We start from the raw sequence: 26,206 nt of genomic DNA on the forward strand, positions 1-26,206 counted from the left end.
GTCCAATATTGACTTTTATAACTATGCTATAATATACTATGCTATTTATACTGCCGCCGAAGCCGAAGTTGGCCAAGTTGAATATTATTCAAACGAGGGCAATACGAAACATGTGTCAAGAACCTCTGCATCATATCCCCATCTTCGTCATTGTTTCGGCTTCCACTGCCTTCTCCGGCCTCATCCTCAGAGTCACCATAAGCACCATTGAACAATTCGGAAACACTCCACTGGTGTCCCAAGAGTGTACTAATACCGTCTCCAAAAGTAGAATCGATCTCCTGTTTAGGCATAATCCATTCAATCTCCTTAGGCACCTTAGGCTCTGGTAGTGCAGAAGCTGCGGTTGTAGAAGTAGCCTTAGTAGCGGTGGCGGAAAGGATACTGGTGGTGAATCGGCGTTCATCTTCGTTAACCAAATGATTTTTATATACAATCTCTCGTTCCCGTGCACGGATAGTCAACGACTCCAGACAGGGATTATCCCAGGCAATGTTCGAAGCGTTGCATTTGCGGTCGCTATCATCTCCATCTCCATCTCCATCTCCATTTCCCCCTGTTGTCACTGCTCTTCCGCCTATAAGGGCCTCCTTAGCATCTTCGATCGTTCCAATATTGCCTTCTCCCTCAGCCTCTCCCTCCTTTATATTGTTAGTCTTGTTATTGTCATCCTCTCGCTTCTTTAGGATATCCTCAACAACAACACTCACATCCGCGTCCATGTTCAAATCCCAGAAATAAAGCTTGCGTAGCCGTCGGCAGTTCTGGACTAACTTCTCTAACTCTCGCCCTTGTCGCTCCAAGACAATAGAGATCCACTCATTACCCATATTCTCAGATCCCCCAGGAAGGAGCGGGGACCATTGTCTCTCAGCACATCCCAGAATAATAATCTTGAGGACCTGAAGGGTTTGTTTGTGAGCCTCAATAGCCTTACGTGCCTCAGTGTCGAGTACCCAAAGACAAACCTCTAGCTCTCTTAAGGAATTCTGTCGATTGCCCAACCCTTTTTGGAACTTGAGATCCATTTCTTCATCAACTCGGATTGTGCTAGAGTTGCCATTGTTGACGTCGCCATCGCCTTGGACATGGATGTTGAGATGCTTACTACTGTCATCCTTGGCTCTGATTCGGCCTGTCAAAGGGGCGCCAACATTGGATCTATAGTACTGACGCTCATCATCTTCATTTTCCCGACTACACGCGCGGACCATCTTCAAAATTTTCCAGTTGTTGGCAATCTGGTTCTTCATTGCAGGGTCCTTGGGATGATCACAGATCTTGAGACTCGATAGTTGAGGACGGGTCCCCTGCTTGATCTTTTGTCTGCCTTCCTTCTCTCGTTTCTCCCGTTCTTTCTTAGATTCGACTTCCTCGGTTCCAGAAAGGAGATAGATCATTGAATCCAATGGGTAAGTACCCCCGTCGTTGCCATCGGTGCTGTTTATTACGAACTCAATCACCAAGTCCTCCAACAGTGGACAGCGCCCCAAGATATATCGTTCCAGGCAAGGACGTAAAGATTTACGCAGCCCTAATGTTAGAGAGGTGAGATTCTCAAATATTAAAGAATCCAAACCGATATCGCTCAATTGGCCAGAAATATTGCAAAGCGACAAAGACCGAAGTCGTCCAGCAAGCGGCCGGAGTAATAGCCAGAGCTCTTGATCCTTGAAACTTAGCCCCCGCAGATGCAACTCCTCAAGCGTTGGCGCCAGATGAGCCAGAGGCTCAAAGGGGGTTATTTTATTTTTGTTACCATTAACACTGTTGATGGAGCTAGCGTTAATGTTATTAGCAGTAGCCGGTGCTGCAGCTGCAGCTTCAGTGCTTGCACCAGCTGTCGTGATTGGGTCAGCTGCCACTGCTTCAGTTGTTAGTTGATCAGCATGTTCCATCATGCTGGGCATCAATTGATACGTTAAATCGAACATACTCAATTTCTTCAGCCGTAGGTTATGGGCCAGCAACCAGGATACTACTTTAGAGTTCATCGATGAAGCAACCACTAATTCATTTAGGAACCTGAATCTGGGATGTGTTTTCAAGTCGGTTAAAAACTTTGGAAGGTGCCAAAACGAACGAAGATGGAGGATTCGACATAGATCTTGATGCTCCATCAGCCTTTCTCTGGGCACATGATCCATACTTAAGGGCTCGTATACATGCCAGAGTATGGGCATAAAGACTTGACGCCAAAGTTTTGAGACTTGAGTGCATTGTATAAGTAACTTGGGTCTGTATGAGAAGTTAAAAGATCGGTTGTCACGAACTTTGAGGTAACTCAATGCGTTATCTTGATCATCATCATTTCTGTTTGGATGGGACTCAAATGGTGAGACGTGTTTGCCGATAGCGGACAGAATCTCGGGACAGGATAGTGCATGGCTTGTTGCTGGAGTTGATATGGTGGTCTCTTTCAAGGGTGCGGAAGATGTTATGATTGCTACCAATACTTCTGCTGCTATTTCTATTGCTGCTTCTATTGCTGCTTCTGTTATTACTGTTGCTTTTGTTGCCATGGTGATAGAATGAAGTAATACAAGCTTAGAGTACGGTTTGCAGTACGATGTACAGCAATAGGTTGTTGACAAGGGCAGAAGCAAGTCTTTTTCAAACTAGGTTTACAAATCTTATTTAAATGATGTGAAGTTGGGTGCCGCAGTCACTCGACGTCGCGTGGAGGCGCTTACATTTTATGCATCACCATGACAAAAAAATTTCTTTGGTAACATGTTTTTAACGAATGATTGGACTACTGTACAATAAATTTTACAAGTGTGAACAATTAAGATAAAAAAAAGGAGAGGTTTAAAAGTGTATAAAAAGAGTGAGAGAGAGCGTAAAATAAAGAAAGAAGGGAGGAGAATAATCAGAATGTCTGGTTCAATTAATTTCAATGGCATTCCTTTTTAAAAGGCAGCCAAACAAAAGTATGCCATTCACAGGGCCTTGGATGGAGGATCATCTAGAATAACAAGCTTACTAGGACTGCAAACGCAAATGTAGTCATAGTTGTAGATACAGATGGAGTCACATCCGCAGCCGAGAGACACCCTCACGCACGGACGCCGCAGTGTTTCCTTTGATTCACTTGAAAGTTGTGGCTGATTTCTCTGACGTTTCAAAATCATTCTTCGGACGCCTTTGTAGCCGCTGATTGTGATACTGGTCCAACACTGGCAGCTGACCGAGCACTATCAGTCACATGAGGCTGTGTTGAAGTTGCTGTAGAATTTGTAGCTGAGGCTATGGCAGGAGTTGAGTCTGAAAGTGATGTAGGAGCAACTATCATAGCAGGTGTTGATGCAGCTGCCTGAGTCGAGGATGTGATGTTTGGAGGAGTAGACGCTAATGTTGACACTGGAGTAGCTGCTGCCGCTGTCGCAGAGTTTGCCACAACTGGGGGAGTCGCTGAAGTAGAGGCGGACGCTGAGCTAGGAGTGGTAGCAGTAGTAGGTGCATTTGTTGATGCTGGTACTACAGGAGGCGGAAGACGTTGTGGATTGACCTCTGACAGAGGTACATACTGGGCCATCTCTGCAAGGCGCTTACGAATACTCTTGATCAATCGCTCTAAAAGCAATTTTTCCTGTTCCTCAGATCCTGGAGTAGAAGCAACAGGACTTGGTGCGGGTGTAGATGAAGGAGTGACGCCTCCACTAACAGAAGTAGATATAGGCGTTGGAGTTGAACTTGAGGCTAAAGATGTTTCATTCTTCATACTCAATGTCTTGCTGACCATGAGTTGCACAACTTGACGCATTTCAATCGAATTCTGCTCAAGATACTCTCGAACCCATTTCTTGTTCTCCTCAGAATCTCCACCTGACCAAGTCTGACCCCATTTGATCTCCACATCATCATCAGCTGTGGAAGCGATAGACCGTTGAGCAGGAGGCAACAAGCTGTCGAGTTCGATTTTGAGCGTCCTCCAAGCTTCGTACTCAGTCTTTGCACGTAGTAGCTTCGGCCATGCTTGAATGTCCTTGACAACTTGTCGGATGTCGATCCATTCCTTCATTGATGCAGTCGATGCATCCTTTTCTGTACCCTTCTGCATGGATTGGCTCGTATGTCCATTACTGACTCTTGAAGCCTTGGTTTCCCCTATAGACACAGCTTCTTCAGTATCCTTCATGATCTCGTCCTCCATCTCAGATTTAGCCAAATCATTAGTTTTCTCATCCTTGAGTCCTTGGAGCACTTTAGACTCCCCCATTTGTATTTCCTTTGACTCCTCTGGAGGGTTATTCGGCGCTTGATCTGATGTAATTTTAGGCTCTCCCTTAATGTTGTTTTCGACTCCTTTTGACTCTACCTGCGTCTCTTCCTTCACATCAGTTTTCGCTGCCCTCGTTGACGTCATCTCTTCTGCTTCGATATTAAAATCTTGTCGCCACAACTTCAAAGGTACACGCGTGTCCACATCAGAATGCTGCCCAGTCTTTTCTTCTTTGACAATTGTCGCCACCTTATCCACAAATGTGCTGGCACCTCGGGTCAGTGTCTCAACCTTCTGACGAACAAAATCTTGCACTTCAAAGAGACCTGCAGCATCCTCCTTGCTCATTGCCGCCAGCTCCTTCTGATCAACTATGCCATCCAAAAACATAGCGAGACTCCGAACATATGCTTCACCTTTTTCGTCTCCAAAAACCATCCCAGTATAAGCTGGAATATTTTTAACACCTGACGGGCCGTTATCTGTTGCTGGCCTTCCTAGGACAGCAAAAGGTCCATAATCTAGAAAGGCCGCTGGGCGGAACTGAGATTTTGGTGCCTTCCAATATGGGTAATCATCCAGGTATAGGCCATTGTAATTGGGATTTGTCTCAATCAAAGGGCAAACCAGAGGAGCAGATCCAAAATCCTGCTCTACAGGCACCAAAGACCATGGATCAGGATGGGAAGCAGGGTCAATGGAGCCGTCCGTTGCATAACTCAGAGCAATCGTTCCATCTCTCCTATGTTTAATCTTTTTTGATTTCCTGTATTGTTGTGGAGTTGGTATACGGCCAGCTTCGCCGAATGACATGGGTGACTAGTATTTGACCAAGTTGTAATGTAATAAATAGTAAGTGTTAGAGCATTCAGTATCCACATCAGAGTTTAAGGTTGCATCATCACCACGACTATGTGAATGGTATTTACATCAGCAGGCAAATCCTGACTGCGGTTAGTTCGACGGCTTTGAGAGAAAGAACCCGTTGATGTGTTGCTATAATCGCCCATACCGCCAACATCGACATTCTCCTCACCCTTTACCGCCAAGAAAGCCTCATCATCCTTATCAAGGACTGACTTCCTTTCTCGTTCAATCGCTTTTGAACCCCACTCCCATAGTTTATCGGCCTGCCTCCAGTATAACGTTTCCTTGGCATTATATAGCCTTGCATTATCGCAAACCAACTGAAAATCTTTCAAGAATTCATCGATGTTGGGATAGAAATTCCTCTCTACTTTAGCCCTCATTGTTGAAAAGTCCATTGGATTCTTGATAATAGAAGAGTAATCAGGCACTAGCACAGGATCAACTGGCTCAGTAAACAATACATACATATCCTTCCTGAAACGGCAAATTACCGACGTTAAACAAACAGAGTTGGAATTAGTGAATTAAAATAAAAAGTCCCTCGCTTTTCGTCCTTTTTGAAATAAAATAATGCATCCGTACTTTATAAAGCTATCCAGTAGCTTATGGCAAATGACTGAAAGCTCCTTCTTCTTTGGAGCAGCAGGTGTTGTTATTTTTGATGTCGAGGGTCGCTTGACATGCTTTCCTTTCCGCCTTGACTTCGGAGTGGCAGCGGCTGACGTAGATCCTTCTCGGCTGGGTTCTTCTGATGTCGCCTTTGGTGTCCTAGGTTTCGTATGTTTCCCTTCAGCCCCTGATCCAGGTATTGTCTTTGAGCTCTTCTGTCCACCCTTGACCGATTTGGAGCTAAAATGAGCATGCATGCCAGGATCAATCATGGGTGACATAAGTCCCTCATTATCTGATTGGTCGTCTCGCTCGTTTTGTTGGCCATCGTTATCTTCATCCTCATTATCTCCCTCCTCTTCGTCGTCGTCTTCAGGTTCATCAAGGTCGCCAGCCAAAGGGTCTTCCAGATCTTCGTCCATGTCCTCTGTCATTTGATCTTGTGCCTCTGTATCATAACTACCTGATCGTTCGTTCATCAGTGATAAAAATGGTCGCTTCTGTCCCACCTGTGCATGTGCACCATTCGAGTCGGGAAAAGAGAGTGTTTGATATGTCTCTTCCTGTTTTACAACAACGGGTGATTGAGCTACACTTTGACTTAATGACCTAGAGCGAGAACGTGCTTTTGGTACAATTGAATTTTTACGCTGACCTCCATATTGTAATAGACCTGCTTCGTCTGCCGGACTATTGTATTGTGCGTCTTGGATAGTAGATACTTTTCGATTCCTCTTACTTTCTTTCTTGTCCTTTCCTAACCGTAGAGTGATTTTGGGGGTCCCTGACTCGCTCTCCGCCTCCAAATCATACTCACGACTGCCCTCATGGCTGCGGCTGAAGATATTATGAGACATAGGTCCTTCTTCATCTGCGTTTTCAATTTCATACTCATTATGTTGATGTTTAAGATGGTGATGCTTATGCTTATGTTTGTGTTTCTTTTTCTTCTTATGTATTGAAGACGGCCGTTCATTGTCGAGATCATCAGTATGAATGGAACTTTGTGTTTGGCGTCGTCCAATGTAAGCCTCGTCCTCCTGCTCCTCATCATCTTCGGATATGATACTGATATGTTCAGAAGACCGTCGCTTTTTCTTAGACAAGCTACTGCTACTGTTGCTCCTCTTATGTGTGGAAGTTGTAGGTGTGGAGGACGAGGCAGAGGAAGGAATGATGGCAGGATTAGAAGGAAGTCTCAGCGAGATCTTGATCTTTGGAAGTTTCTGAGCTGGCTGGGATGATGGTGAAGTTGCTCCATGTCCATTTCTGCCATTGTGCTGTAAAAGGTGATCTTTACTTTCGTCTTGGCCCTCTTCCTCTTCGATATCAACTGTGTCCTCGTGATCCAAGTCATCCTGATGGCGCTCCTTCCTGCTTCTTTTTTTTTTCTTTTTCTTTTTAATCGCAGCAGTGGATGAAGAGTCGCTATGGAACTCGTCGTGAGAGAAAGATTTCGCAGTCGACTTGCGTTTGCGGTGCTGGTGGGTGTTTGAAGAGGAGTGGGTCTGATCCAGAGTGCTCGTGGTGGCAGGGGAACGTGGCGAACCCATGAAAAAGAAACAGACGCAAGAGAATAAGAAAAATAGAAAAAGGGAAGTAAATTGCCTGTCGCGATAATGATCCGGTTGTAAAATTGATTAAATCTTACTGGACAGGGTCAGGCAGATCAATTGAGATTGAATGTTGCGTGTGTGGTAGAACCAAATCGAGTCATGCAAAAACCCACATTCGAAAATGTGCTTAATACAAATTATTCATACTTGTCCCCATAGTGTCATAGTGTTATGAATATAACGGAAAAAAAATTGTAGGTGGCTTAACCATAATGTCACATGATACATGTTGTTCGTCCCAAGACGACAGTATTTGCTTCGCCCTTTGTAAACACACATGCAATGCGCATGGAAATCGCTCTCCGCCATGGAGACACATACCTCCTCACACCCATACAAGTGCCAGTAAAGGGTTGGAGCATCCGCTCTGGCACCTTCCGTGTCGCAAAGCCGTACGACAATTCTACCGACTCGTGTCAAATTAGCCCGCTATTCTCCTCCCGAGGAACCGAACTTGATACTACATCTACTCAAGACAGTGCTTCACCTCCTGTTCGCAAGAAACAAAAATTACCAAAGAGAAACAAAAAAGATACATCTGGCGATGCTCATGACGAAGCGACTCAATGGATCCTATCACAGTTTCATACTCTTCTAGAACAGAAAGAGATGCGATCATACATCGAGGATATTCAAGGAGACTATTTCTACGGAACATCTGTCGATGTTCCAGCAGATAATACGTTTGCATTAAATCTGGTAGAGCTTCAACCGACAATGCGTATGCTCAAGTCAGGGTTCATGTCCACTGGTGATATGGGTAGCGATAAAAGTGAGGAAACTACATTTGAAGATTTTCAACTTCGACCAGACCTGCAGCAATTGGACTTGAGCGACATATATGAGACGCTCGTCGTAAACAATAACTCCGATCCAGCGATCATCTCGTTCCCTATAGAAGGGTCCCCGCGATATCTAATACCCCCACATTCAGGGTTCATAATCTCGGATTTGGACAGGATCCATGGTTTAAAGAGCATAGGTATTGCAATGCTCCATGAATCCACCGTTTCTGTATTGGATCGTTTGATACTAATAAGCCACATCTCTTTGCAAACATATTTACTAGCAAAAGATAGAGAAGGGTTCGATATCATTGTGATGGACCCACCATGGCAGAATGCATCGGTTGATCGAATGAGTCATTATAGGACAATGGATTTATATGAGCTGTTCAAGATACCTATTCCTGATCTGCTGAAGGCAAATGGGAGTAATGTTGGTGGAATAGTAGCTGTATGGATAACAAACAAGGCCAAAGTCAAAAGGGTTGTAGTAGAGAAGCTGTTCCCTGCATGGGGTCTTGATTTGGTTGCACACTGGTTTTGGCTCAAAGTACGTTTTGAGCTACTGCTAAATTGAACATTGTAAATAATCCCTGGATCGCTTTTTCCTCCGCATTAACATAAATACTTTATGCGAATTAGGTTACTACCAAAGGCGAGCCAGTGCTTAGCCTCAGCAATTCACATCGACGAGCATATGAGGGTGTATTGATAGGGAGACAGAGGCAAGGCTCAAAGCTATCGAATAAGACCATGCATGAGACATCTGCCTCAAATCCAGTAAACAGGCTACTAGTGAGCATACCGGCTCAGCATTCACGCAAACCATCTCTCAATGCTCTTATTGAAGAAGAATTTTTCACATCAAAACTCGAATCCCGAGCAGATCGAGATCGCAATGCGTATGTCGACAGTGAAGCATTGGTAAAGAAACCACTTTATCGACTTGAGCTTTTTGCCCGGAACCTAGAGGAAGGCGTATTATCGTGGGGCAATGAACCGCTTCGTTATCAATACTGTGGACGAGGAGCAAGCAATTCTCAGGTCGTGCAGGATGGATATTTGATTCCTTGTCCCATTCAATCTGAATTGGTTTCCCAATGATTCCTATAATATGCTCGCTAGACCAAGTCTTGATATCCGCATAAGATAGATTGATATCCTCGATATGGACGTTGATTTAATCCAAATGAGAAGGAAAAGAGAAATATAAAAAAAGACTTTATGAATAAGCTAGCAATGATTGATCCTGCCTGATGTGTTATCTAAATTGATCTGATCCGAGGTCATCTCTTATGCACTTCATATATTTCCGATTATTTGCTATGCTATGCCAACGTCCTGGAAGAAGGCCCACGACCTTTCATATCCCGATAGCAGTGCATGCAAAGATGGTGCATCAGTTTAGCATGCCCGCATCCAGGGCACTGGACAATATTGTGTTGCTCTTTGAGCCCTTTGGTCGCTTGACGCATGCGCTTCTTGGAATGCGAGGTCTTGCTCTTGGGGACTGATGCCCAGACGATCGAAGGGAGCAAGTCAGAGATGTAGGAGCCAAGACGACCGAGAACTGTTGTGGAGCTATTGGTTGCACTCAAGGTATTATTGTTATTGTCGTTTATTATAAATGCCGAAGAGGTAGGGCGGACGACAGAGTATGAGCTAAAAGCACGAAGGATTACGAGGTTGGAGGTAGGCTTTACAGCCCTTGATGCAATGTTAAGAAGGGACATTATACTGGCTGCTATGTAGAGAGAGGTGAATGCAAGGAGATACCAGCAGTAATGGGGGAATGCAAATACCACTTCCTTCACCTGGAACACACCATGGTTGTTTATATTTCAAGCCACGCGGATTGATCCTTCTCCTTGAGGAGATATTTGTGCACGTGATTATTTCGCACCTTGTAGAAATCTAAGTAACGCAAATGTGCTCCATATATGGCATGTTTACAGGGCCACACGGACGTATTTTTTCCCTTAGCAAGGGATGGTATGATAGGGTATCAGATTCAATGCTAGTGGGCACCTTTCTCTTTTTTTTATTTTCCCAAGCTCATTTCATTTTCATTCTCATCTTCTTTACACACCGTAAAAAATTTATCTCTCATGAAAGTGTTTCTCAATATCTCTCTGGTGCTTACGTTGGCACTGTTGACCACCCAGGCAACAACTGCCCAGTTATGCCAAATGGATATGGAGCATAGCAATAACGACAATAACACCCCATTGATTTCAGAAGTAAACCAATTTCCCTCCAGTGCTCAGGTAGTCTTTGGTGGTCGTCGTCACGGTAATCCTCGTCGCATTGAGCACTACGTCGAAACCTTTGGTATCAAAAAAGGTAACAAGGATATGCTAATTGAACAAATATCCGTTCTTTTTTACTCAGTCTCTCTTTCCATCTTTCATCAACATCAGTTTATTAACATCTCTACATGCGTATTTTGTAAATATATTTTTTAGTCAGTTACCCGCGTGAGCTCGAAAACCACGCGTTGGTCCGTTTCAATGCCCGCAAGCACCATGTAGATTTCCCTATCCCAGCCCACTACACATCGCTATTAACTGCAAATAGCGATCCAATCGAGATCATGCTTGACCAGCTCGATGTATGGTCCCGCACTCGTGACTCAGATGTGGTACTTGCCCACTTTACTGACAAGCAGTTCCAATTATTTGAACAAACTATGCGTCAAAAAGGTGTCCCTGAAGGCAAGGATGACTGGGAAGTGGTGGAGCGAGATCTTCAAAAACTAGCAGACGAAGATGCAGAAAAGATTTACATGACTGCGGTGGCTCTGAAGCTTCAAAAGATAAATGACAAGAAGGAGGACAAGCCCAAGAAGAGAGTTGATTTTGATACCTGGTTTAACAATTACCATGAACACACTGAAATCAAGGATTTCTACCTCCAGTTGGCAGATGACTATCCGGAGCTAATCTCATTCATCCCATCAATCGGCAAGACAGTCGAAGGAAAGGATATCTTTGCAATTAAATTGACTGCCAAAGAGAAAGATGGCTCTATCCGTGAGAAGCCTCAAATCTGGTGGCAGGGGCTGTAAGTACTTTCCTTCCCCCTCTTTCATTGTCGCTGTTGTTGCTGCTGTTACTGTTACCAAGTTATAAGTATTAATTTATTATTTGTTATTTACGGCCTTTTTTCTGAATTTGCTTCAGTCAGCATGCTCGTGAATGGGCTGGCGGCTCCACAGGTATACGAATACTATCAAAAAAGATAAAACTGCATTAATGGATGACTATCCCTCACTCACTCACTCACTCTCCTTCATCTATAGTCCAATACCTTACGTATCATTTCTCATCCAAATATGGCAAGGACAAGAATATCACCGCTCTGCTGCATGATACTGAGTTCATCATCGTGCCTGTCATGAACATTGATGGTTACGAATACACTTGGTCCCGAAACCGTCTCTGGCGCAAGAACCGTCGGAACAACGGCCTCGGATCCTGGGGTGTTGATCTCAATCGAAACTGGGATGACCATTTTGGTGAGGGTGGCTCTAGCAACTTCCCTTGGAGTGAGACCTACCGTGGGCCTCATGCAGCATCCGAGCCCGAGGTCCAGGCCATGCAAAACTTCTTTAGCCAACAGAAGCGAATTGTCGGTGCTATTGATTTCCACTGCTACTCTCAGCTGGTTCTTCGTCCTGAGGGTTGGACTACTGCTCCCGCGCCTCATGAAAAAGAGCACAAGTTTGTAGGCGATAAAATTGCTAGCATCATCAAAGATGTCCATGGCAAGAAATATATCAGTGAACCTTCTGTGGCGCTATACAAGACAACAGGCGCAGGAAGTGATTGGTTTTATGGTGAGATGGCAACCAAAGCCAACAATGGACAGAGAGTGTACTCTTATACAATCGAGTTAAGACCTTCTGATACCAACCCTGGTGGAAGGAGTGGATTTATCTTGCCTCCTGAAGAGATTATTCCTCTGGGCGAGGAGATTGCCAAAGCGATGGAATTCTTTGTGGATTATGTTGTCAAGAACCCTTTGAAGTAATATGTCTTCTCCCGTATGAAAGAGATGAATAAGAATAAAAGATCCGTTGTATTACCTTTTTAAGATTGCGCTTTTATGCTGAAGAATATATAATTCCAAGCATGACTGTCGCCCTTTCTCTTTTCGTGAGAGAAGTGTCTTTATGGATAATTATTCAGATATTTGTATTTCGTGCTTGGAATGCCTATTCCATCACCAAAAACTGTCCAGCCTTATGATTTACACAAGGACCTAATTTCTCGCTACAGCAACCCTTTTGCCGTGATGGCAATTGATCATGCAGCTGAAAAAGCGCCGTAAAATGGACAATGTCTATTGGATTAAAGTTTATGTGGAAGATCTGAAATTTATTTCAATGTAAGTATAATTCGGCGGTTAATATTTTATGGATCAATTGACAACCGATGCAAGTCAAGAGCATGCCTGAACAGCCTGGATGAACATTAGGCGTGCCTTTTCTCCAATGTTTATTACCATTACTTTGAGCCTTCAAGATGAAAAAGGCAGAAAACCATCGAGTAACCCACCCTATAGTGTTTACGATTTCAACTCGGATATGTTTACTCTATTAGTTAGTGCTTTGTAGTTTTCCGAGGCTTTAAGGCATTCGAATGATAAAAGGTGCTGCCAAATGCGGTTTAATAAGATTGATCCGTTATCTCACCCTTGCCTGAAAAAGTATATACTGGAAGCTTATAACGGTTTCTTAACGAAGCAATGCATTTTTGTATTAAGGTGTCTAATAGTCATCATATTTTTCAACTGAGAGGATGTCTCCAAGGTGCAACGGAAGTGCAGTATTTTTTTATACCATCTATTAGTGTCAGTGTTGAAAAGATGGCAGGAACCCAGCTCCTTTAGGTTTGAGCTGATAAAAAAAAAAGGATTTTACCACGTGTTGACTGATGCAGAACGCTGTTTTGTGTTAATTCATGCTTTGACGGAGTTAATTTCTTGCTGTGCTCACATTCGTCTCAGTGTGTCCTATTGAAAATGTGGTGGACATTCATCGATTGGGCTACATAATAGCAATGCTATTACAGGCCATGGTGGCAAAGCGGGTCCTTGGAAACCTGGAAGAGGAAGGTGAGGAGATGACCCTAGTTATCTTTTTGCTCTTGAATGATTATTCTCGACTTGTGTGCACCAGCCAGTCAGGATAAACAAATTATCAAATGCCTGAGAAATGTGTCACCTTAATTAAAGACAAAAGCTTATTTTTTGCGCCCAAAATACTTTTTTTTTTTTTTGGAGTAGAAGAGGAAGGATGATGAGAACAAATTGTTTCCTTCTTTGTTTTTCATTTCCATTTTACATTCTACATTCTACACTTTACATTGCCACCATTGCTCTTCCCACATTCCATTTCCCTCATAGCAACTATTGTATTCGCATCATTCTCTCTTACGTTATTTTCTTTTCTTATTTTCATTTTCTCCTCCTGTCCTAAAGGACACAGACAACGCCAAGCACTTGACGTACACTTGGAACCACACAGACATAAAAAATGACGGCATCAAGCCCAGAGATATCGGACGGTGAAAGGAATAACTTTCAACATCACCATCTACCGAGGCAACCATCTTCTATCGCTCGTTCACAATCACGCCATAATCGTCTGACAGCCCTGCCAGACCTTCCTCCTCCTCCACCTCCTCACGACGATATCCCTCTATCTTCTTCCTCTCCTCCCTCTCATAATCCCATTATTGACCTTCACCACCTCGAGAAAGGAGGAAAGCCTTCTCAGACACAAGACTCTCAATATCCTCTCCCAGTCATTCCTCCGCTAACTCCCTCTAAATCCTTCTACAACAAAATCAAGTTCTCGCGCGCTTCTAGAGATGCTTCTCCCACATTTCTTGAAACTTACATGGCAAAACACCCCCGGATTGCACGGCATCGTCGTCGATTTGCAGCCTTAATTTTCTTTAGCGTTGTAATTGTACTACTATTGGTGGTTCTTTTGGCTGTTGTTTTAAGTCGCAAAGCATCCAATAGTGGCTCGGGTGGATATGGCCAACCTATTGGGGGAGAAAGCGGAGGAACCTATCCTACCTCACCAGAAATAGAAGAAGAGCTCAGGGAACATAATGCAAATATCCCTAGACCACCCATTAATCGAAGTAATGCCCCAGGATGGGTCAAGTCTGGTCAAGGAGATGGGACGTACTATGGTAAGAGAATGATCCTCAGGAGTATTTTATTCATTCTTGTGTCAATGCATTGCTCTTTTTTTTTTTTGAGATTTAACATCCGACCATTGTCTTGAAAAAATAAAGACCCAGCAATTAAGAATGGTGCAGGCACGTTTCAACAAGGAGCATGTGAGTTTCCTTACATCAACTCTGTCTACGACATGATTGCTGCACTTAATAAACCCGACTTTGGTTCTTTTACCTATGCCAGTCAATCTCCTGCATGTGGGCAATGTCTTATTGTGAGGGGACCCAAAGGCACAGTGGAAGTTCAAGTGGTTGATATGGTAAGGATATATCTGTTTTAGTAAAAAAAAGTTCATTAATATCTCTTCCCGCTCTTTTTTTTTGGCCGTTAAGAAAGCAAAAGCGCAATATTCTGCAGGAAATGATTCTATTTCCTCTTTTTCCTTAGTTATTTGCTGACACAAATATTTCTTTTTTCTTTTTCCTTTTTTATTTTTTAGTGTCCCGGATGCAAGTCTGGGTCCTTGGACCTGTCACCAGGCGCATTCGCACGTATTGCAGACATTGATGCAGGACGTGTGCCTATTTCATGGGAACGGTGCCCATAGAGTTGAATATACCCCTTTCCTTCCTTCTCTCCCGACTTGAATACAATTGCTAAACTATAGTCTGATATAAACCCACTGTAATAACATAATACAGGATATTACATAATACACAAAACTCTACGGATTTTTTCCCTTATCCCCCTCAACTCGTTCCTTTATTTAATATTTGTAAAAATACATGCATGTAAATGTTGTTTGATGAAAAAATAAAAGTAAAACAGGATTTTTTCTGTTTTTTTTTTTTTTTTTTTTTTTTTTTTTGTTTGCTTCTTCAGCAAATATCGCTGTTGCAGGCCCACTGGACGGATCCATCCTTGACCTTACCCAACACCAACAAAGCTTTAATAATGCCAGCAACACCGACACCACTGATGAAACCACCTGCAACACTGTACATCAGCTTTTCATGAGACATTTGATTGACTCGCTTCCAGATCCTGCCTCCAGTCCAGCCTATGACCATAGCCAATGCTAATGCAGGTGAAGGGTTAATCATACCAAGACCCACGGCGTTCAAATTGATCCAATATGGGCGGTACTTCTCAGGAACCAATTTGATGCGGATCAAAATGTTAGCAATCGCAAGGAACGCAAACACAATCGCCGTAATCCATGAGCCACGTGGGACAGAGCCTCCAGTCTATGCGGAACGGGAAATACAGTTGATTAGATATTGCATGAAGAGAACAAAAAAAAAAAAAAAAAAAAAAAAAGCTTCTTCTGGGGGAGAGAGAGAATGATCCTTACAGTCAAGATCTCGCAGACAGATTGCCAGGTGACGACTGCGACCAAACCGAATTCACACTTCTTGATCGAAGCATCCACAATACAACGATAAGCCTCTGTATAAAGAATAAACAATGGAACTGCTGCAGCGATTGCGAAGACTGAGCCCACCATTTGAGCCAAGAACTGAGAACGAGGTGAGGCATTCAATAAATGACCTGTCTTCAAATCTCCGACCATATCGACGGCTTGAGAGCAGATAGAAGCCGAGATATTGGCGCACATCAGGTTGGTCTTCTGGACTACTGCCAATTCTCCAGGGAAACGAGAAAAGACCAACTGGGTAACTTTACCAATCGATCCTGTAGGATTGATATCAGTCTCGCCTGAGGCTTGAAGTCCCACAAACGCAAGCATAAATGACAGGATGATGGCAATGATAGTTGAATATACTGGCACCTTGAAATCAACAGCCATCAAAACAATCGTAAACACTCCCGAGACAAGCAGTCCGCTGACCCACCAGAGTGTAGGGACTTGAAGGTGAGGAGGAACAGGATCCTTACTAACATAGTTACTCGAATCTGCCAGCTGACTACGTTTTGTCAAACGGCGAATCAAGTTACGAGCAGCCTGAACACCACTAGTGACACCGTGCCAGAGCGATTTTCCATTGACACCTAGTTCTCCAAAGGCAGTGAAGACCATCAGGGCAATACCGGGCCAAAGGAACCATGACTGAGCTGTACCATTGCGGGGCTCGGTGAAACCGCGGGGACCCTCCAAGTAACCTGAATCAACCATCAAAGGGCCCGCCAGACCATACGCGATGAACTCTCCAAGCATGAATGACCAGACAGTAGATCCAGGAGTCATCAGACCGGCACCAAAGAATGAGAAGTCAAAGCTAAAAGCCCAACCCCAGACCTGATCCGCATGCTGCATCTTCAAGTAACTGGTTGCATGCCCGATCCAGTAGAGGATATGGACTGTGTCAAAGATACCGGGGATAAAGTTACCAAGGAGGACAAATGCCATAGCCACAAAAAAGGAGATGATCATGACCAATGCAGTCTTCTTGGCATCTGCAGCAGCCTTGGATCCAGTCTTGTGCAGATTTCGAATTGTCTCTGCTGCTGCGCGAGGTGTAGGGAAGACCAAATCTTGGTTGATGACAAAATGGGTACGAAGAGGGACAGCAAAGAACATGCCAAAGAAGGCAGCACATGTAGTCCAGAGAACCAAGGTGAGAACATCATCTTTGGGCATATGACCCTCACCCATTAAGCCCATTCGATACAGCGCAGGGATTGCAGTAACAAAGCCTGTAGAGAGGCCACCAGCAGTGGTGGCTGCAGCTTGACAAGTGGCGTTTTCACGGGGTCCAAATGAATCGCCCATGAGTCGAGATAAAGGCTTAAGAATAATGAATCCAAAAATGGCTCCCCAAAGCGAGGCACCAAAAGTCCAACCGATCTTGAGACCGACATACAAATTACTGGCTGCGACAACACATCCTAAAAGAGAACCGACGATAGCTGCGCGCCTGATGAAGGAAAAAAAAAAAAAAAAAAAAAAAGATATCATGAATAATGTGATTGTTGATCTTTTTTTGATTGTCATCAGTTTAGGCAGACACAAACAACAAAGGACCCTTTTTTTCTTTGTTTGTACGTTTGTGCGTTTGTTTGTTTGTATGACATGACATCTTACCAAGTGAATTGATGCTCTTCAGGTGGAAATTCTTCGTCATTAAACTGTGCATTCCCATTATCTGAGCGTTTATCCTCTTGGAAATCCACCGACTGATCAGGATGCACATAATCATCGGCCTTGAAGGAAGCAGGGCGACCTAAAGGATGGTGGACATGATCTTCTTCGAGATATTCAGTTTTCTCATGCGGAGGGAATCCTTCTTTCTCTGTAGACATTTACTGTTATTATTATTATTATTATATATATATTGTGAGGGTATGAGTGAAAGGGAAAGAGGTTGAAGAGAAAGTGATGACAATGATCCAATTGAACTGGAAGAAAAAAAAAAAAAAAAAAAAAAAAAAGTGAAGGAAAGTAAAGTAAAGGAACAGGAAGAACCGGAGAAGAGTGGCTGGTTGTTGGTTGAAGGGTTGGAGGATAAGAGGCGATAGAGAGAAGGGTAGTAAGAGTGTTCCTGAATGCCAGAAACAGCTGATCACGGGTATGAAAATATTAAAACAGATGTCAATCAAACGAGAAAAAGAAGTGTGTATTTGTATGATTTTTTTTTAATTTTTTTATAATGATGAATGAAATGAGGTGTTTGCCATCCTCACGGAAGCCAAATTAATTACACAACAGGTATAAGAAAGAAGCCAGGGGTTTAGTCTCTACTGAAGGATGTTGATCCGATCCTATCATCCATCCGAACGGAAAGGAGACCCGATCAGTCCCAGCTAAAGACTCATGCAGTTTGTTTAGAGAAGGCTTGTTTATTAATTGATTGGACTAAGGACCGTGTGAATGTCCGCAAATGAAACTCAGTCAGAGCCTCATTCAATCAAAAAGTACAATGGAAAGGTGAGTTGGACAATGGATCAAGTCCTATTGGACAAATTACGACAATTCAGTTAAAACAGCATATTTTCTTTGTGTTTCATTCTTTTTTTGTGCTTACTCGTCATTATTATGGATCAAAGGATGGAAACATGGTCTAAGGTTTGCTCTTTCGAAGGGATACATATTATACGTTGTTATATGTATAATTTGCTGATCGCTTCAGCCTTGCCCCATGGTCTTGTTGACATTCCACATCTCCATGCTAACCTAACATACCTTTTTTTTTTTTTTTAATTTTCAGGACAAAGTTGACCACTTTTGGAAGTCATTCTGAAATATTTACCATAAATGAAAGGCGCCAAATGGATCGGATGAACTCTTTATTTGTGTACAAAATTCTCATGGGAAAAATGAAACACCGAATGGCGTTTTCACCATTTAAATAAATATTAAATCAGGCACAGTCTCACAGATGCTTAAAGGGACCATTTGTCGTAAAGGCAAGAGAATGCAGAGCCAACCTGGATCTACCAAAGAACACATCAGCTCATTTGCAACGCGTCCAATGACTGTAGTAAGTGTGATACTGCGCATTTTGTGTCGATCAAGAGATCAGGAACGTCAATGTAGTTGATAACTAGGTGAATCCTTTTCTTCCCTCTTGACTTTGTGTTTGCCAATGAATGATCCTTATTGCAGAACATGGCAGGGTCTTGCTGTCGTAACGTAGGCATAACCAATGAACAAAAGTGCTAATCATATTTATGGAATGGGTAATGCTCTAAAAGACCACTCTCATATGAATCGAAGCCACTGTAGAGGATCCTTTGGAGGTATGATTGACTGCTAGCCAAGTGTTTCCAAAGCACAGTCAATCATCACTGCAATCGATTGTTCTCAGCAACGCTATCACCTCTGACGGTAAGGAATGGACGATCTATGCAGTGTGCCTATAAGTCTTTAGTTAATTTCCTTGTACAATTCTTTTCCATCAGCCGATTACAAAATCTGTGAACAGCCAACTAGGATAAAGCTTTCACGACATGATATGAAATAATGCTTTCGCATCGTTCATACCGACTTGGTCAAGAAAATGGAATTTGCCACATGTTTTACAGCCTTTTTCTTCTTTTTTTCTCGTCTGTTTCTTTATTTTAGTTTACATCAGCTATTCGTTTGACTTCAATACGACGATGTATGATTAAACAATTGGTTATGGATATAAAGATAAATTAATTAATAAAAAAGAATAGGCAAATGCCTGGTATCATAGAAAAGACGTTAAACGTGATAAAAGCGAACGAACAAGACAGAGACAAAGAAGAAATAATTAAAAATTAAATAGAAATTAAATAGAGGCAGAGATGATGTGATCGAGAGCATAGATTGCTTCATGACCTAGCAAACTAAGCGCTTCGGGTGTCGGTTATTCCTTTTTTTTTTAAGGATTCGATGTAATGCTAGTGTTTGTGTTCGTGGCAGTGTTGGCATTAGCGTTGATGTTGGTGTTCGAATTAGAATCTGGTCCAGAGTTTGATTCCTTCTTGTGCAGAAGTATATACGGTCCTGACAGCGGCTCTTCAGCTGTTTCCGCAGACATCGCACGGTTTTGTTCCATAGAGGCTTCTCTCACTGACATCAAAGTTGAGGATGAGGTTGCTCCAGAGACCAGTGCTTCTGAAGATGCGTTATTGCTTACTTCTTGCTGCTGCTGCCTCCAAGAAGGTGGAATTGACGATACTGTAGATGACACAGAAGGCGCTGAGATCACCGGGGTCGAGTGTTCTTTTTCTTCCTTCATCATGTTATTCTTAATATATGCTGCCGAAAGCCTTAGACTCTTGGACAACGATGCCTTCATCTTGTGCGCGCGGCTACTAGAATGTTGCAGCACACTAGAACTATAGCCTGATGTATGCGACATTATCGACGATGCTGACGATGAGGTCGGTCCCGCGGTTGATTCAAAGGCATGAAGTGAAGATGAATTTGCAGAAGCCGAATGTTGAAGCTTGTGGACCCCTGATCCAGAACGTTTATCTGATTCAGAGCCTTTTGCAAAAATTGAAGATCCGCCCCCACTATCACTCTCACGGCGTTTGATAAAAAGGGACGAGATCTCCTGATGTATACTATTGGATTGATTTCGAGCATGTGCTGCTAAATGGAATCCTGGAGCAGAAAAAGAGGGATGAGCGGAGGCTGGAGCAGAAATGGAGTTGGCAGAGCTCTGGGTTATGCGAAGACGAGGCGACAAAATGGCTGAGGGTGGCGAATTAAGTCCTGCTGCTGCCGCTGCCGCTGCCGCTGCCGCGATAGTGCCGGCTTCGTAGTAACCGCTACAGTTACCAGTAATGACAGGTGGCGATCCAGGCAGAGACTCCCCGCGCTGTACACTCTTTGCTCGAAGATACTCCATTGCGGACGCACCCCCTTCTCCTCTCATGTTGATGACCTGTCCAAGGCTGCGACGGTTACACCTCTGTCGATGGTTTCGTATATCATCTGGGTCGACTTGTGCAGAGTCCCAGCTATTGTCGTTACGTGTGTTACCAAACGTAACAAGATCAGAAGATGCTCCCTGGACTGTCCTGTCCGTGTCATCATCAATGAGCCGCACTTCGACACTTAAATTGCTAGCAGCACCGTTCTGCAGCATAAATTCGGCCATAGGATATACCTCATACTGCTCATCCAAACTCCATGGGATACTATGACGAAGAGCAAGCAACAGTGGTGATACCTGCATGACCATGAATGACGAGCCGGCGAGGTCAGTATTGGATGGCGATGGGAGCTCTTGGGGCTGCTCTTGCTGCGGCGGCTGCTCTGACTGGGATTGTTCTGTCTGGGATTGCTCTATCTGGAGTTTCTCTACCTGGGACTGAAGCTCTGACTGATCTGATGATGAAGCCTGGTCTACGTTGGAGTCGACTACAAGAGCATTTACGACAGGAGCCTCAATAGACTTCGAATGAGATGACTTTCCTGAGACTATCGAGAGACCATCCAGATCCGAACGTGCTTGATTTTCTAATACCATCTCTGAACCTGTCGCTTCTTCAGTCAATTCTGTGACCACATGATCTGAATCAGACTCAGAGCCTGGTTCATTTTCTGACTCTACTTCTTGTATAGCGTTCAAATCTGCACCCGCTGCATATGCTGCAATAACCTCAGAAATGTTGTTAGCTTCCACTGCATTGAATAGCGCTTTGGTAGCAAAGATGGCAAGTTCCTCTGCAGTACAGCTATCGTTCGGATTGTCGGTATATCTGTGTTTGTCAACAAATGCTCGCTCAACATATTTCTTTTGAATGAAAGCAACCTTGTACTCTCTAGTGTCATTCACAAGAGGTCTTCTGAAAACAACTTTGTGCAAACGTTGGCCTTCTTGGTTCTTTGGTGTAGACTGAATAAGATTAGCCTCCCAAATCTTGTTGGATGCTTCATTTCCAACCGAATGGATGAATTCAAAGAGATCCCGCGTGTAAGATGTTGTATCCAGAGTAAATGATCGCACCTTAGATATGTGCGTGCCCAGACTCCGATGTATACCAGAGCATTCTATAGAGATATGAGAGTAACATATTTTGTTTGTTAAATATCCATTCCACATTTTATCGAGCTCAAAAACGACCATTGTGATCCATTTCAAGTAAAACATACCAATACAGATCAAAATGCCCAAGTTAATAGCACACCAATCTGGATTCTTGGCCCCGCACTCTGCACAGAAGTTGTTGGCAGGATGCGCCTCACGCATGATTTTCAATAGTCGCGTGCCCAAATGATCCGTATCCACTGAGTCTTGGAGGCTCTGGAAATCACCCAATATGTTGGTGACGTTACTAGACTGTCTCTCATGAAGCGTTTGATCCATGCTTACACGATTTATGCCATTGTACTTCACCGAGAGCCCATCGCTGCCTGCGCCATTAATACCGTTACTGCCTTTGGAGTCCTTGCCGGAAAGCAAGTAGTTGTCTAGGCTTGGGCTACTACTATTCCCATTTAAGAGGCTCTGGATTGCATTGGAGATGACGCTCACCCAAGAATTCATGTCTTCTGTACTGGTTGCTTGGTACACTCTGCGGAACTTTGGAGTGATCACCTCAAAGCAGAAACGCCGATCCTGGTTCCTACACGGGCGGACAGTCGAGAGCTTGAGATTGATAGGGTCATTGTGCAGCATGGCGGCGCCCTTCTTCCAGTGTGAATATTCATGGAGATGTCCTTCCGATACCACGCACCAATACTTGTGCCAGTTAATACTAGGCTTCTCTAGAACAACAGAGTTGCTATGCATACTGGGCCGACTTGTCGCAAAGAGGAACCCTTCCTTGCGACTCCCTAATGCAGAGTTGGCTTCGATATCTTGCTGCTCTAGGTCGCGAATACCACTGAATCTTGGTGTGCTAGTATTATTCGCCTGCGATGACCCATAGAGACTGGACACATTAGGAGATGATCCAGAGTTAGATCGGAGATCCGCTGCTCCCGAGCTATCTTGGTGATCATCCAGCGCATCCAAAGTTGTATTGGAAGTATCTGAGAGACCCTCATTCGCTAAATCATGACTGGAAGATGCTGCTGCTGCTAAAGTGGATACACCTATTGATGACGCAGAGCCACTCTTTAGAGCCGACAGATTCTGTGAGATAGATGTCAATGCCTCACCATGAGACTCAAACAACTCTTTCCTTCGTTCCTGACGCTCTTTCCGAACTTGTGTTGCCCGTTTTTGGGATTCTAAGAGATCAGCAGCAATGCTATCCAGACCAGGCTTCAAGTCTTCCGCCACTAAAGCCATATCCACCAAGTTTCTGCAGTGCTTCTCGGAGTAGTTAGTCAGGTGATGAAGAAGCTCATCGCTTTTACTTCCGCCAACACGCATGTCCAGAAGGAAGCTCCAATATTCAAACCGCTTGATTTCAAAAATCTTTCGTTTCTTTTCATATTTCGCATCTGCCTCGCTCTTCTTCCTGTTGCTGTCCTGCTTCATACCCATATAGCGTGACAAGAACTGATAGTATTCTTTGCTCTCATCCTCAAAGGACTTTCGATGCATTTCTGCTGCTTTAATGTCATTAGTATAGAACAGATTCAGAGGGTCGATCAACAAAGTGCGCATTTGGTGTGCAAGTATGTCAGATGTCGCTGCTAGGCTCTGCGACACGGGCCGAAGATAGCTGTTAAGAAGTGGCTCTGCTGGCCTGAATCCCTCCATCTCCTTTATAAATGCCTCATCGGCTGCTATCCAAGCTTTCCGAGCATCCATGGCAGACTGAGCAGCTTTGATGATTCGCTTTGTTGATGCTTTCATATCACGAATGTGGTTCTCACATTCAACAACTGAGGCTCGAAACAACGGACCATCCTCCGTATCAATGGAAAACGACGTCGAATTGAGAGTTGAAGATGAACCGGAATTTGGAGCCGAGCCTTCGTATCCTGACCCTGTGTCAGTGCTCGCATCTGGGAGACTAAGCGTAGAGTTATGGATGGAAGGTGCAGAATAACCCTTGGAATGGAAGGATGGGAGACGGCTGATGCCTGAATTGAATCTGTCGGCTGCGGAGGCTTGTCTTCGATGTCGACTGTTCGAAGGGGATGTCTGTGCGCTAGGTCGTCTGTATCCTGTTCGATCCACACCGGCATTTGCCTGTGCATCTGCAAGCGTAACGGAGAGGTGCAGAAAATTAAGTAAGCATAATAATGTACTTTTGGTTTATGTGAGCCCAACTTTTCGATAAACACTCTCACTTACTGATCACCCAGAACGCAAACTGCGAAAGAATGTCGACGTCGCCTGTAACGGGATTCCGATATAGGAACTAATACATTCGTTAAATCCAGATCAAGTAGGACAGAGACAAATACAAGACCAGTGCATAGATGGAAAGAATAGTTTAGCAAGGAGTATCAATTCATCATCAATGGGCACATCGGCTCATTCTCTTTCAAAGTGACTAATTAAAGAACAAAAAAAAAAAAAGAACCTACAGCAAAAACAGTTTTGTGGCCATGGACATCATCACCCATATAATCGTTCGAGGCATTTGACTGCCAAGTCCAATTGTGACTCTTTTGAGTGCTGCTTTGTTCTCCTACATTATTTTCGGGCATTCCCCGCTGGATACCCACAACAGAAAGAAGACCTTCATTCTTCTACAAAATAGAGATTGGGAAATATCCGAGGAGTTAAAGGAGGGAGGCAGCTTCAAGAACATTGTAAAATATTCATCTCTTTGTCATCTACTCTTTTGCTAAATCATGAACAATTCTTACCTTTTGATCAAATGTCTGGCATAAGTATTGCATCTCCGACTCTGAGTCCGTGGAGGCAAAGTATATGGTGGGTTGCTCGACATGCTCAGGGACATCTGCAGCGGAAGTGACGCCTATGGTAGAACCAGATTCTGGTGACGTTACTATAGGGTCAGCTGCTGGACTTGACAATCCTTCATTGTTAGATTGATCGAATGTACTGTGGTCTGCTGTAGTATCCTGTGAAGCAGTTACCGAAGAGCCTTCCTGTTGAGTACCAGCACTCTCCTCGGGATGCTCATTTGCTTGTGCCACTGGAGGGTCCTTGTGGTTGTCATTAGCCTTGCTAGTTGTCGTGGTGGTGTCATTGTTACTGTTGTTATCAATGGTTGGCTGTGTAGAATTTGAGACAGAGTGCAAGAGGGATCCATTTAATTCAAACGATAACCGAAAGCCTTCTCCAGCCAGAACTTTTAGCAGCAATACGTCGTTTGATGCTTCTGTAGATATTGTTGTGGATAGTGCTGACGACGGTATTGCACTACTTCCTAGATCCAATGAATCTGTCGATATTGATGGTAATGATGGTGTGGGAGCAACCACTGTATCTTGAACATATTCAATGCGCTCATGTGCAGAGCGGATTACGAACGTCGAGTTTTTTAAGACAGTGATATTGAATGCTGGAGAGGATGTGGCATTGTGCACTGCAATACTCGAGATAGCGACTTTATTTCAGGAGCCATGACCAAAGATAAAGACAAAAGAGCGATTAGGAAAGAATGTAGTAAAGGAGAAGAAAGGGAAACAAGGAACAGGCGTTAGTTAGTCAATGTAGTCTAGAGAGGAAGGGGTGTAACATGTTGACTCTCCGATAAGTGTGTGGTTTAATTATTATTATTTCGCAGGATGTTTATACGTGGAGGAAACACTTGCATTGTTCTGGATCGCGTTGAATGAGGTTTGGGATCGGGACAGTCATCCTTTTCGGTCTTTGGTGAAAAAGGATTAAAACAAAAAAGAGGGAGTGGAAGAGAGAGAAAGGGAAAGACAGAGAAAGAGATGAAGCAAGTAATTAGTGGAACAAGTGTTATCTGTTGAGGTGTGATAATGTAAGTGTGAGTGCAAGTGTTTCCAGACTGTTGAATGGGAAGAAGAAGAATGGAGCGTTCAACGGTTAGGTCGCATGAACCATGGACCAGGGTAAGGAGGAGACGACAGCCTGTTACAGCAAAACTCTCACGGAAATGCAAGCAGACTCTATGTGTGAATGAGTTTATTGATGAAGGAAAGAACACTTTGAGGGCACGATGGAGGAAAACAAAATAAAATAAAACAACAATGGAAGATGCAATCAAAGAAAAAGAAAAAAAAAAAAAAAAAAAAAAAAAAAAGAGGAGCGATGACAAAGAGTCGATGGACAAAAAAGGAGGGACAAGAAGTGTGAGAAAGACAAAGTTTGAGTTGCATGTATCCACTCCACATGCACATTAGAAATAACTATTTGAGATGGACTTCACATTAACTAAGGACTAAAAGCACTTTATTGCAACCATAACAAGTTAAAGACCGCTGTCTCATTTCACTCGTAAATCGCTCTTTCCATTTTTTTCTTTTTTTCCTTTCTAGCTAAATGACAAGCTTATTAGACAGACAGGTTAGCATAGGATGTGGTGGATCCTGCTGATGACTTGTCCCAAGAATAAAAAAAAGAAAAGAAAAGAAGTAAATGAGTTATGCAACGAGGAGAGCGTTCAAAAAATAA

At 43.6% G+C, this 26,206-nt stretch overlaps 8 protein-coding genes across 8 annotated transcripts; 3 read left to right on the plus strand and 5 right to left on the minus strand.

Moving 5' to 3' along the window:
• Positions 1-2,596, minus strand: BCR41DRAFT_356448 (hypothetical protein; the record flags this gene model as incomplete). The annotated part of the gene is made up of 1 exon (XM_022024647.1): positions 1-2,596. A coding segment is annotated over exon 1 (2,477 nt), but the record flags the coding sequence as incomplete, so codon positions are not given.
• A 2,747-nt stretch (positions 2,597-5,343) lies between these two features.
• BCR41DRAFT_297158 (Bromodomain-containing protein) lies at positions 5,344-5,550 on the minus strand (the record flags this gene model as incomplete). The annotated part of the gene is made up of 1 exon (XM_022020449.1): positions 5,344-5,550. A coding segment is annotated over one exon (207 nt), but the record flags the coding sequence as incomplete, so codon positions are not given.
• A 2,760-nt stretch (positions 5,551-8,310) lies between these two features.
• On the plus strand, positions 8,311-9,209 carry BCR41DRAFT_308073 (MT-A70-domain-containing protein; the record flags this gene model as incomplete). The annotated part of the gene is made up of 2 exons (XM_022020891.1): positions 8,311-8,655; positions 8,748-9,209. The coding sequence occupies 2 exons, from the start codon at positions 8,311-8,313 to the stop codon at positions 9,207-9,209; spliced, it is 807 nt and encodes a 268-aa protein (XP_021879935.1).
• Positions 9,068-9,897, minus strand: BCR41DRAFT_356451 (hypothetical protein). The gene has a single exon (XM_022024648.1). It carries the CDS (start codon positions 9,836-9,838, stop codon positions 9,434-9,436), a length of 405 nt encoding a protein of 134 aa, XP_021879936.1. The 5' UTR covers positions 9,839-9,897; the 3' UTR covers positions 9,068-9,433.
• A 236-nt stretch (positions 9,898-10,133) lies between these two features.
• BCR41DRAFT_387544 (hypothetical protein) lies at positions 10,134-12,197 on the plus strand. The gene is made up of 4 exons (XM_022027908.1): positions 10,134-10,448; positions 10,571-11,168; positions 11,288-11,322; positions 11,407-12,197. Exons 1-4 carry the CDS (start codon positions 10,214-10,216, stop codon positions 12,135-12,137), a joined length of 1,599 nt encoding a protein of 532 aa, XP_021879937.1. The 5' UTR covers positions 10,134-10,213; the 3' UTR covers positions 12,138-12,197.
• Positions 12,198-14,481: 2,284 nt separating this feature from the next.
• Positions 14,482-14,910, plus strand: BCR41DRAFT_308128 (RlpA-like double-psi beta-barrel-protein domain-containing protein-containing protein; the record flags this gene model as incomplete). Its single annotated transcript, XM_022020895.1, has 2 exons — positions 14,482-14,622; positions 14,803-14,910. Coding segments are annotated over 2 exons (249 nt in total), but the record flags the coding sequence as incomplete, so codon positions are not given.
• Positions 14,911-15,171: 261 nt separating this feature from the next.
• On the minus strand, positions 15,172-17,681 carry BCR41DRAFT_324392 (OPT oligopeptide transporter protein-domain-containing protein). The gene is made up of 3 exons (XM_022021545.1): positions 17,350-17,681; positions 15,658-17,182; positions 15,172-15,550 (listed from the first exon to the last, which is right to left on the minus strand). The coding sequence occupies exons 1-3, from the start codon at positions 17,565-17,567 to the stop codon at positions 15,182-15,184; spliced, it is 2,112 nt and encodes a 703-aa protein (XP_021879939.1). The 5' UTR covers positions 17,568-17,681; the 3' UTR covers positions 15,172-15,181.
• Positions 17,682-19,307: 1,626 nt separating this feature from the next.
• On the minus strand, positions 19,308-25,812 carry BCR41DRAFT_423270 (hypothetical protein). Its single transcript, XM_022030276.1, has 6 exons — positions 25,378-25,812; positions 24,463-25,169; positions 24,178-24,342; positions 23,942-24,008; positions 21,841-23,844; positions 19,308-21,738 (listed from the first exon to the last, which is right to left on the minus strand). The coding sequence occupies exons 1-6, from the start codon at positions 25,421-25,423 to the stop codon at positions 19,613-19,615; spliced, it is 5,115 nt and encodes a 1,704-aa protein (XP_021879940.1). The 5' UTR covers positions 25,424-25,812; the 3' UTR covers positions 19,308-19,612.
• Positions 25,813-26,206: the final 394 nt, after the last annotated feature.

The sequence above is a fragment of the Lobosporangium transversale genome (assembly GCF_002105155.1).
Source record: "Lobosporangium transversale strain NRRL 3116 chromosome Unknown BCR41scaffold_26, whole genome shotgun sequence".
NCBI lineage: Eukaryota > Fungi > Mortierellomycota > Mortierellomycetes > Mortierellales > Mortierellaceae > Lobosporangium > Lobosporangium transversale.